The sequence below is a fragment of the Phoca vitulina genome, unplaced genomic scaffold, assembly GCF_004348235.1.
Source record: "Phoca vitulina isolate PV1807 unplaced genomic scaffold, GSC_HSeal_1.0 scaffold36, whole genome shotgun sequence".
NCBI lineage: Eukaryota > Metazoa > Chordata > Mammalia > Carnivora > Phocidae > Phoca > Phoca vitulina.
The window spans coordinates 694,590-707,186 of record NW_022589739.1 but is presented as its reverse complement, the minus strand read 5'-3'; the positions used below and the strand labels follow the sequence as shown (position 1 = coordinate 707,186).

Below are 12,597 nucleotides of genomic sequence, written 5' to 3'. Positions count from 1 at the left end.
AATCCACCATACTGCCAGAATCAGAAGTCAGCATTTAAAAAATATCACTTGACATCATATCAAAAGTATTTCCAAATATTAATTGTAAGCATAACTTTAATAGTTATGGAAGTGCTTAACTGTTTTCTCAGGGCCAGACACCCATTTTTTTACTATTTATTTTAAAAAGGTAGTGCTGCTATAAACACATTTTTATATAAAGCTTATTATGTGTTTAGGGTTATTTTATAGGATGGATTCTCAATGTAGCACTACCAAGACCAAGGGAATCTTTTTAGGGCAGTTGATATATTTTGTAAAAGTATTTTTCAAAAGAATTGTACCAATTTACACTACCATCATTACCACTGTTTTTTTTTTTTAAAGCATCTTCGAGGGTATACTTTGAGATTCATTATCTACTAATTTTAGCATACTTGATGATTCTAGCCAGAATCAGTTATTACAATGACTATTGACAAATGGTGATTTTCTAATCATCATTCCTTCTACATTTATTAGTTGGCTTGCTGCAGTAAGGAAAAGCTATCCCTTCCCCCCTTTCTGTTTGTTTGAGTGTAGATTCATGGCTTATTTTATTCAATAAGCTTGAACCTTACTATCACTACTTATTTCGATGCCCAAATTGCTCCAGATTTGGCTAGTGGGAGTTTCTTCAAACTGACTTTTGTATCCTTTTGGCATGTTACCTATCATTCTTTGAGGACTTCCTTTCTTATTAGCATAATAAGATGATGTTCAAGGCTCATCTTGTTCTTTCTCCATCCCGCCTCTGGAATCAGCCATTTTTCTGAGGAGCACTGGTCCCTTTTAGTGGAGATCGTTATCACAGACTGGGATCTGGGGCCCTGGATGTGTTCCTTGCTACCAGAGAATCTTTGCTTCTAGGCTTTGTCAGATAATAGAGTTGGGTAATTTAAAAAACATTTAAGTGGGGCGCCTGGGTGGCTCAGTCGTTAAAGCGTCTGCCTTCGGCTCAGGTCATGATCCCAGGGTCCTGGGATCGAGCCCCGCATCGGGCTCCCTGCTCAGCGGGAAGCCTGCTTCTCCCTCTCCCACTCCCCCTGCTTGTGTTCCCTCTCTCACTGTGTCTCTCTCTGTCAAATAAATAAATAAAATCTTTAAAAACAAACAAACAAACAAAAACATTTAAGTGTGTATGTGTATATTTATATATATATTTATATTTGTATTATGTCTATCTGTATATGCATGTATTATATACATACACAGATATACTTACATTCATATTCATCCTGGTATATTTAGGTATCAATATATATTAAAACTTAATGAGCTCACTGGGGCGCCTGGGTGGCTCAGTCGGTTAGGCATCTGCCTTTGACTCAGGTCATGATCCCAGGGTCCTGGGACAGAGCCCAGTGTGGGGGCTCCCTGCTCAGCGTGGAGTCTGCTTCTCCCTCTCCCTTTGCCCCTCCCCCACTCATGCCCGCTCTCTCTCTCTCAAGTAAATAATAAAATCTTAAAAAAACAAAACACACTTAATGAGTTCACACTGCTACCTCCTGAAATTTCAGTCCAATGCCTCCAATTCCTGTACAACATCCTATTTCTTCCTCTTTCCATATTTCATATGAAACCTGGCTCCTATTTTCCACAATATTATTCCACTTATTTCCTCAATCCTAGGATGTTCAGAGTGTTTCAGATTGCTAAACTCTGCAAAAAAGAATTTATTATTTGTTTAGATTTTTGTTGTTGTTTTTAACCTGAGCATATAGTCTGAATACTCTGATCCAAAGTTTCTTGATTAGTTCTTTTTTCCCCCTTCTGTTTTATTCACTTAAAATAAAAGTATAATTTATTTTCTTTTGTTTATAGTCAATTTGGGTTTTCCTGTCCTTGTGGATTTTCTTTCTTCTCTTTTCTCGAGTATATGAAACACTGACAAGTTTCTAAAAATCAAACCTGTACGAAAAAGGTGTATTTAGAGAAATGTGATTTCTTTTCCCACATTCTCTCTGTCCTTTCTACCCAGTTCTCTTCATTGTTCTGTAGGTAACCCATTTCATTAGCCTTGGATTTTTCCTTTTGCTCAAATAAATACATAAATATATATTTTTTATTTCCCCTTTCTTACCAAAAAGGTGTATTACTATAGAGACTCTTATACTTTACTAATCATAGAATTTTAAAAGCTGAATCAAACCTTGTTGTATAGCCAAGATTATTCTTTCCTCAATTTTTTTCCTTTTAGACACTGGATCAGCAACAGGTCTTCACAGAGGAAGAACTGAAAGAATATGAAAATCTTATCTCTTTACAAGAAAGTGAACTTAAGAAAAAGGCAGATGAACTTCAGAAACAAAAGGAAGAGCTACAGCGTCAGCATGACCAACTTGAGGCCCAGAAGCTGGAATACCATCAGGTGGTATTTATAAAATGATTGCAGCATTAAAAAGAATTTTAGGTGTTTTGGTAAAAGCGTGTGTTTTTTGTAATATAATATTTCAATGTCCGATTAGCTATAGTATTTTAAATTTTAGTATTTTTTTTTTTTAAAGATTTTATTTATTTGACAGAGAGAGAGACAGCGAGAGAGGGAATACAAGCAGGGGGAGTGGGAGAGGGAGAAGCAGGCTCCCTGCCGAGCAGGGAGCCTGATGTGGGGCTCGATCCCAGGACCCTGGGACCATGACCTGAGCCGAAGGCAGACGCTTAACGACTGAGCCACCCAGCCGCCCCTAAATTTTAGTATTTTAAAAACTGCTTTGTTGAATATTAATCTAAAGTTTGAAGTTTGAATATCTCATTTTGGAAAACAGTTTTCAATTAGTTTGTTGTGGTTTGTCAAAGGTCATGAGAAAATAAAAGAATACTTCCTTTTAAGACATCCTTTTTCCACGCACTAGGTCGTACAGCAGATGGAACAAAAAAAATTACAACAAGAATTTCCTCCATCAGGGCCTGGTGGAGAATTGAAGTTCCAGCCACGTATGTAACTTTATTTTTTTTGTTTAAGGAAATAAAAAAATTGAATAAATTGAAATCTACGTTTATTACAAATGTAATTTCAAATCATTAATATCTATGGTATTTACTATATATTTGTGGAACTAGTGCAACTCATACTACAGAAAAATGTAGTACAGAAAAACGTACAGAAACAAGCCTTCTAAAATGTCTATGCATTAGCACATTTCAAAAGCTATATAATTTGATAGCTCTATGTGAAATGATTTATTTCAAATTATTCACAATTCTTTCTAATCAGTAATTGATATTGTCAGAGAACATGGTTTCTTAATTGTAATCTATGATTAGCTAAGCGTATTTTAAAAATGCTTTATATTTATATTTACATATATATATCTACTAATTTTAGCATATATATTATATATATATTATATATATATAATATATATAAGGAGATTCAGAATAAAGGGAGATACCTTTAAAATGAGAGCATTTTTTTTTTTCAAACAGACATTTAAAGTCCGAAGTCCACCAGAACTTGGAAGAAAACTGTTAAATCAACATCTGTGTCATCTTTTTACCACCCTTCCTTTTTTTCTGCTCAATAAATATTTTAAAGCATATATGGAATAAAGGAAGATACTTTTTAAATGAGAACACATCTTTTCAGGACACAGATATTTAAGGATTGAAGTCCACCACAACCAGGAAGAATACAAACTCAGTATCTGCTCTCACTTTCATACCTCTCTTCTTTTTAATTTGTTCTCCTTTAATGATTTAATTAAGTGGCCATAATTATGCCATAATTTAATGAAACTATCAGTATCTGTTTAAGTGAAAAAGTTCTGTATTGCTTTTAAAGTAAATTTATATTGTTGTCACTTACTCATAAAGATAGTCTTTTATAGGTGCTTATCAGCCCCTCTCTCGATAAAAGTCTCTTTGATGTTAATAATTCTTCTTCTGAGAAGATTGCACTTTCCCCCAGTGTTTCCTGGTAACTTCTTCCTACTTCCAGAAACCTTACCTGCTAGAAATTCTTCTACTGAGTAGCTTTTGCTACCACTTCAGGTCATTTTTTGGTTCATATTTTTGCTTTCTACTCTATTGCTTAAGATCAGGTTCTGCTACAAAAACCCAGAAAAACCAAAGATAACAGTGTTTTAAACTAAATAGGAATTCTTCCCTCTTCCATAAAGGAAATCTGTAGGTAGGTGGTGTCCAGGTTCCTACCTCTCTGTTCTGCTATCCTCAGTGCATGGTTTTTATCCTCAAGTTACCTCATTCTCACTGTCCAAGATTGCTTTTGGAGGCAGTGGGCAAGAGGAGGAAAAGGAACTTCCCCCCCAGTTGCATCAGCTTACTGGATTCAGTGTTCCTGGAGAACCGCACAACATTTTAACTTACATCTCATTGGTCATGTAGCTGCTAGGGAAGCTGAGAAATCCATGTGGCATTGGGACCAGCTAAAAGTTAGGATCTTTAACTAAAGATGAAGGAGGTCATGTTTGGTAGGCAACTTTCAGTTTTAACCCAGACAGCTTTATTGGCTACCTATATATCTGTGTACACTCTTCTGAAACATAGAAAACACTCACTTGCCCTGCCCCAAAAGGAAATATCCCACATCCAATCCATTATTGCATATAGCTCAAAGACCATGATACCCTTGTGTAGTCCTCTCTGTCAGGATGTGTCACCTAATGTTCTGGCCATCTGCAAACTAAAAAACAAGGTGTCTGCCTCATGAGTACCAAATGCATAATGGTGGGATAGGTACAGGATAGCTGCAATAAAATCAACCTTTCAGAAGAGGGGAAAATAGCAGCCACGGATCCATAACACTTAAAAGGTACTGCTTGGCAAAAATAGCAAGGTCTCTCTGCCCTGTCTGTAAATATACTCCTTGGTTTTCATATCAGGCAACCCCTGATTCACTTTTGTGGGAGGAACTCACTCGTCGAATGTCCTCAGGGGCCCTTGGCGCTGCCTTCTAGGAAGTTTTTATTGCCCATTAATTTTCAAGGACACATTTGCGTGGGCATTGGAAAGTGTGCTGGTCTTGGTGGCTGGGCAGCTTTAGTCCTTTACTTCCTGTTGTGGTGGGTTTAGGGGCTTGGGGATTGTGTTAGATAGTTAACAGGCTGTTGCAGGCCAGGTTTAGGGTTTGGTTTTGTTTTGTTTTGTTTTTTGGCAAAAAAGTTCCCTAAAAACTTAGTATGTTTCTGGTCTGTCTTTTTCAATTATTACCATGAGTAACCACAAAGATCTTGTCAAGACACAGTTTTTAACAAAGAACATCATCTTTTACTTGCTGGCTTCTGTGCTCTCTCTCTCTCCCCTTGGGTCTTAAATGAATGGTACCTACTTGGGACCGTTTTAAATTGTAGGCTTGGATGGGATGGCAACAATCCCAGTCTGATCTCTTTCCTTGGGATGGCTCCCATTACTTGGCAGAAAATTCTTAAGAAAGGTTGAGGCAGAAAAAGGAAAGGCAGAAAAAGGTTGAGGAAGCTTTAGCAGCTTCCTCAGAACCTTTACTTATAACTGTTTCAGTTTGGAGTAGCTGACTTTTCCAATTTCTCAGGGCTCTAGATTTGGGACTTTGTTGATTTATTTTGTAGAGAGCCATTCCCTCGGCAAAGCTATATTCCTTTCCATCTGTGCAGTCTTGTTACCCTTAGCCTGAGTCCCATCTCTCCTGTATGACTTTGCCGAAAGAGGCTAGAAGCAGCCCACATGCTAACATTCTGAAGTTCTACCACTACTTCCTCTAATAGCTTAACCTTAGTGGCTTGAGGTCTCACTGCCCAAAGCCCTACCTCCTCAACTAAGCTAACTCCATATTTAAGATCCTTTTACCAGCTGTACCTTACTTCTAGCTACCAAATTCTGTCTAGGTCAGGATTCCTGGTTGTAGATAATAGGATCTTCTTTAGCTGTTGAACAGAAGGGGCTTGATTAAGGGGTGCTTGATTAAGGGTAACTCACAGAATCTTTGGGAAGGCAGATGAAACAGAATTTAGGCTGAGCTTCATAGGAACTACATCGCAAGAGTGGGCTGCCAAAGAAGCTGCTGCTTTTGGAACAATCGAGAAGCTGCCTGCCAGATCAAGATGCCTCCTGCTGGATTAAGGAAGCTGAGAACAGTTGCCAGCTCCAGAACTGTACCACCTCTGCCGTGCTTTGTGTTGGCAAAAGTGGACACCTCGTGTGCTGCCTCTCTCCCCGTGTGACTTGGTTCTGAGCAAAAGTCTCAAGTGAGTGCATCTGATTGACTGGACTAATCATCTGGAAACCTAGCTGCAAGGGAGGCTGGGAAATCCTAGTGTTTAACTTTACTACCTCTGTAGTACAGGAAGGCATGTTTAAAGCTGTTGAATGAGCCAATCTGTCGTAACATCTCATAATTTTACATTGTGTCTCTTCACATTAATAATTTTTAAAACTCTTAGTCCTCATTTTATAAAATTTTTAAATAATCAGTGCATGCTCCAAAGATACCTCAGATTTTTTTTTTTCTTAAATCATGGATCCCAAAATTAAATGTAGCAATCTGGGAAAGTTCCAAAAACACAAAAACACAAAACACAAAAACAAACAAACAAAGAAACCACAAAAAAATCACTTACTAGAGTAATGCTGTGTTTCCGTAGAGATGGAGAAGGATTCTTATCTCTATTGTTTAAATTGTAGGAAACATTAAAAAATTATCTGGCATATCCTTTTGTTGATGACTCTGTGACAAGAAACTGTGATAAGACAGGGATTCACCCAGGGTAAACTTTTTTTAGATGGTGGACTGGGGCTCAATCAGAAAGGAATTGGAGACAACAATATTGTACTATGATTATGTAATATGATAAATATGGATACAGGGTAATCATGAGAATACATAAATGTATCAAAGTAACATGTACATCTTACATTTACATGATGTTATATGTCAAATATATTCAGTTAAAAATATAATTGGAGGAGAATTTAGAGACGTTTCTTCAAATGATCTTTTGGCATGAGTAATAATGGGTGGATATTACCGTAGACATACCTCACAGTTTCCAGCAAATCATCGTAATTTATATTATTAAAAAAAGAATTGGGGGCACCTGGGTGGCTCAGATGGTTAAGCGTCTGCCTTGGGCTAAGGTCTTGATCTCCCGGTCCTGGGATCAAGCCCTGCATGTCAGGTTCCCTGCTCAGCAGGGGAGTCTGCTCTCGCTCACTCTGCCCCTCCCCTTGCTTGTGTGCGCGCTCTCTCTCTCTCTCTCTCAAATGAATAAATAAAAATCTTTAAAATAAAAAAAAAGAATTGTTAGCCCAAGATTATCTATGGACTTAAGGAATTCCAGTTCTTAAGAGTATTGGGCATCTATGAGCAAATACTGTTTCTTACAGAGTTGCTAGTAGTATTCTTTACAGTTCTCTTAGAAAGTATTGGTCGTGTGCTTAATTTATACCATTCTTTTTTTTTTAATTTTTAAAAAATTTATTTATTTATTTTAGAGAGAGCACACGAGTGTAGGGAGAGGGAGAGAATCTCAAACAGACTCCCCACTGAGCATAACCCATCGTGGGGTTCCATCTCAGGACCCTGAGATCATGACCTGAGCCAAAATCAAGAGTCCGACGCTTAACCAACTGAGCCACCCAGCACCCCTATACCATTCTTCTTAATACTTTTTAGGTATTCAGTAGTCTTTGATTTAGGTGACTTAGTGGTATGTATTAGTAATTTGGGGTTTTGTTTCACATATGAATTTTCATAAAGCATATACATTTTAGAGTATACTTAGGTATATATAATTCAAATTAGATTTTGGAAGATGATAGCCTCTAGAATATTTGACTCTTGCTAAGAGAAACTTCAGTTTAGAAGTAGTGGTAAAAAAATTCTTTGAGATATGGCTCTACATTTTTTTTTTTAACCAAAATGTGTTTACAACAGCATTATTTTCTATACTAATTGAACAGATTTGTATTACCAAAGCCTAAATGCACATCTGTTTTTCATAGAAAGAAAAATACAAAGAAAATTTTACAGTTTTGTGAGAATGTGGTGAGAAATCTATTTTCTTTAGGAAGAAAATTTGACAAGCCTAGTTCTGGTTAGTGCCTAAAATTTGATCTTTGTTTTATAGCTGTGCGGTACAATGAAGAAGAAGTTGAAACAGAGCCAGAGTTAGATGATGAGCTTCATCGTTGTCATGTGAGATTTTTATCACTTGAAGAACCTGCTAAAGAAGTCCACTTTCACCCTTAACCACTGGTGCCTCAACTTAATACTTTAGTTCTTTTTTTTTTTTTTTAATTGAGAGACTAAGGTGTACTGAGTAAAGTGAAGAGTGTACTTTTTTGTTCCCTGTGGGTGAAAGAATGAAAGACTGTAATGACAAGTTGGTTTCAAGGTGTGAGATTAGAGGGAAATCTGGTCTTTTCCTTGCCTTTTTTTTTTTTTTTTTACACAATATCATCATCAGGATTCTAATTTTTCCTTACATTTAATTTATTTTTTATTTATTTTTATTTTTTTATTTGTTTATTCATGAGAGTCAGAGAGAGAGAGAGAGAGAGAGAGAGGCAGCAGCAGAGGGAGAAGCAGGCTCCCCGCCTAGCAGGGAGCCCGATGCGGGACTCGAACCCAGGACCCTGGGATCGTGACCTGAGCCAAAGGCAGACGCTTAACCATCTGAGCCACCCAGGCGCCCCTAATTTATTTTTTAAATGAGTACTTAGCTATGGAGTAATACCCATTTCTTAGACAATCCAAGAACTGAGCCAGAACAAGCAGCAGCAGCAAGTGGTAAAGGCACCAAATTGAAAAATGAATTTATGATTACTAGCACTGCCAACCTCTTTATTGAGAAAAAGCAAAGCAAAACCAATAAAACCTTTGATTTAATTTTAGGTATTTAGATTTCCCCCCAATATTACCTCTAGAATTATATAGAAAAAGCCCCCGACATTTGATTTTTATAGATATCTACAGTTTTTCCTGCAGAGCTTTTAGTTTACATTTTAATTGGCATTAGTCGTACTCTTTTTATTTTTTATTGTTACGTTAATCACCATACATTACATCATTAGTTTTTGATGTAGTGTTCCATGATTCATTGTTTGCATATAACACCCAGTGCTCCATTCAATACGTGCCCTCTTTAATACCCATCACCAGGCTAACCTATCCTCCCACACCTCTCCCCTCTAGAACCCTCAGTTTGTTTTTCAGAGTCCATCGTCTCTCATGGTTCGTCTCCCCCTCTGATTTCCCCCCGTTCATTCTTCCCCTCCTGCTATCTTCTTCTTCTTTTGGGCATTAGTCGTACTCTTGATGAATGCCATGTACCAGCTTGGTTGTTAGTCAGCCCTTGACAGTGTATTTTTCCCTATAAGCTTACCCTTCCATTTAACTTCAGAGCTGTGCGTGCCTTTAAACAAATTTGGTTTTGTTTATAATTTATTGCAAGCAATAGATTTGACTTTTGCTGTGCAAATTTCCTTATCTCTTTTTATTTTATCCTTGGTAATAAGTATATTTTCTACGATTTCCAAGATTATGAATATAGATCTTGTAACTAAAATGTTAAAATATTTTATTTTACAATTCTTTTAATTTTGCTGCTCCATGGAATTTAAAAATGGGTAATGATTTATTTCCACATGATTTTAAAGCTATAACTTGTCTGAGTGCTTTAAAAGTGAGAGAGAAGAAATAAGATTCCATCTAGTTCTCTTTGCCTTCTTCCATGAATCATTGTGTTAAAATGTTATTTTTGTTCAATTTTAGTCCACCTTAAATGTAGATTTTTAGTGATAGGAGAGTATGTGTCATTTAACTAAATCCCTGCCCTCATTTTCGGTTCCTTTTGTGTGGAGTATGAAACCCACGTACAGCCTGTGCCATATTCTGTATTTGTTTTCTACAATGTTGTTTTACCTACTTTGCTGTTCACTATTACCCTTCAATGTGTCTATCTGTCACTATTACCCTCAAAGTGATTTGAGTTTGCTTTACTTTTGAATTCTTCCCTTTCTGTTCTTGGTATTGCTTCTTTGTAAATATTTCCTTATTAGTGTGATGATGTCTTATAGATTTTTTCCTTTTTTTAAAAACATTTGCCATGCCTCTTAGTGTTTAAACATTTTTGTGATAGTATTGAAGCATTTTTGTCAAACACAACAATCATCTTCTTGTTCTATAGCATTGAGCAATGGATGTTATAGTTTGTATCTTAATTTTTTTTCTGATTAACTCTCAGTTCTAATCCCATATACATTTCTTGTTTCCTTTGATGTGTATGTATTTCCACTCCCTTTGATATTTATAGCATGTTTCATTGAGATTCACGATTGATATGGGGAAAAAGAAAAACCACATTTGCAGAAAGAGCTATTTCAGCAAGCAGGCAGTCATTTCTAGAGGGGTGTCCTAGAGCTACTTAGGCAAGCCGCAGTCATTCCTGGAGGGGTTCCTGAGCATTGTGGAGAGTAACTCTAACCCTAAACAAAATTTCTGACTCATGAGTAGGGTTCCTGACTCCTCTTCCACAGAGTGAACCAGCTTATGGAGCAAATGCATAGCATTCAGACTCTGATCAATGTCCCTTGTCCAATTCTTTAGCTTTTTTGTACCGTCCTTAAGTAATAATAGTTTAAAAAATATTTTGTGCATTCCAGCAGACATTTTCTGTCTTACGGTTGTTAATAAAGGAAAAAAAAGTATTTTTTGTAATAGAAAGACCAGGACATGAATTTTGCAATCTCTGATTAGAAGAGAAGTAGCATAGTTTTTTGTATTTGTTATTTTTGCCTGGATGATCTGAGTTGTTTTTTGTTTTTGTTTTTTAAGACTTATTTATTTATTTTAGGGGGAGAGGGGCATAGGGAGAGAATCCCCAAGTACATTCCCTGCTGAGCACCGAGCAGAGGTGGGCTCCATTCCACAATCCTGAGACCATGACCCACTAGACCAGGTCCGGAAACCCAGAGTTGGATGCTCAACAGACTGAGCCACCCAGGTGCCCTGATCTGAGCTTTAATTAAGTTCTTTTCTCTCTATGAACTCTTCCCTTTTCTACTTTTTGTATTGACTTTCCCACTGCTGTGTTTCTAATGCACCTCCTGAGTCAATGGAGAAAGCTTTGAGTGATGTAGAAAGTTATCAGCACCACTGTCAGCTGTCTTAAAGTTTCACTGTCGCCCCTGCCGCTAGCTTTTGGGGTTTACTATCAGGCCTTTCTAATGAATTCTGCCCTTCCCTCACAATCCCAAACTATTCATCTTTTCTCCAAGGGAGTCTGTTGTATTACCACTAAGGAAGATGTAGAGGTGAGTTTATTAAAACAGGATTAATTTACAAAAGATTTGTGAGAGATATAATAGAGGATAAGTATTTTATTTTAAGGATAATTGGAAGCCAGTTAATGCCCAGAGCGTCTTTTCATTCTTTTGTGATGGCTCTGGTAACTTCCAAATAGCTCTATTTGCACCTTTCCATCCAGTTTCAGGGCCTAAGAATGGAAGAGCCCTGGAGGCTCAAGTACTGTAGCAGAGGTGGAGCACTGAAGGTGTTTCTTTTTTTGAAACTGTTAGTCCAGGATCTATTAGCACACATGAAGGTTATAATAAGCCCTTGCAAGTTTCAAAGTGTCTATGTACCAATTTTTATAGCCTCTAATTGAAAGATCATATTTCAGAAGCAATATGTGTACATTTATGTAAGCTTGTGCCTAAAATAGGCGTGGAAGGAAGACCATTAGTTAGTATCTTCTGAAAAAAATTGTGTCCTGGAATTAAAAAGTGAAAAATTTTTGCCTTTCCTTTTCATGAAGAAAACCAGTGCTGCATAATCCGTATTTCATCAATATTTATTATGTTTTAAAAAAGACTTTTAATAATGATGGTATATACATCCTATCTTAAAGACCATTTATTTTATTTGTTATTGCTAAATTTGGGGGACTGTGGAATTTTTTTCAATTTAAGTGTTGAATTAAAAATGTAACCTTTTATAAATATGTGGCCAAAAGTGTTCTGTTAATTTTAGAGTTTGGACAGAAATTTTATTAATCTGAAGTATATTTAGATTTAATTCTTTTTGGCTTCTTTAGAAAATTGGATCATTTAAAAAAACTACAAATAAATAACTGGATTTTAATTTGATAATCAGGAAGACACAGAGACCTTATACAAGTTTGTTATATTTGTTTTTTGATTTTATATTGTAAAAATTCTCCCAGTGCAATATTTGTCAGAAAATATTATTCTAGTCATCATTTGTATAGCTTTGTTTTAATTATATTAAATGTAAAATCAGAAAAAATATGTAATATTTGTAATTTTCTGGGGAAAAAGACAAACTTGGCAATGTTGAAAGAGTGGGTTGTTTGCAAAACACAATTATAGAGTCAAAGAGTCTGAGGGCCTTAGAGATCATGTATCAAAGAAGGAATTCCTTTTCCAGCATTTCTTTTTTTTTTTTTTAAGATTTTATTTATTTATTTGACAGAGAGAGAGAGATCACAGGCAGGCAGGCAGGCAGAGGGAGAGGGAGAAGCAGGCTTCCTGCCGAGCATGGAGCCCGATGTGGGGCTCCTGTGATCATGACCTAAGCCAAAAGCAGACGCTTAACCGACTGAGCCACCCAGGGGTCCCTCC

General features: G+C 36.7%; 1 protein-coding gene across 4 annotated transcripts in view; it reads left to right on the top strand.

Moving 5' to 3' along the window:
• Positions 1-6,200, top strand: part of NUCB2 (nucleobindin 2) — a 50,674-nt gene extending 44,474 nt beyond the window's left edge. For 3 of the 4 annotated variants that reach the window (XM_032427264.1, XM_032427265.1, XM_032427266.1), the window contains exons 12-14: positions 2,219-2,389; positions 2,874-2,955; positions 3,448-6,200. In XM_032427264.1, the coding sequence (XP_032283155.1) occupies positions 2,219-2,389; positions 2,874-2,955; positions 3,448-3,455 (261 nt within the window). In that variant the 3' untranslated portion in view covers positions 3,456-6,200. Of the gene's footprint in view, positions 1-2,218; positions 2,390-2,873; positions 2,964-3,447 lie in introns of those variants that run through there. The other variant, XM_032427267.1, reaches the window with a different exon arrangement.
• The last annotated feature ends 6,397 nt before the right edge of the window (positions 6,201-12,597 follow it).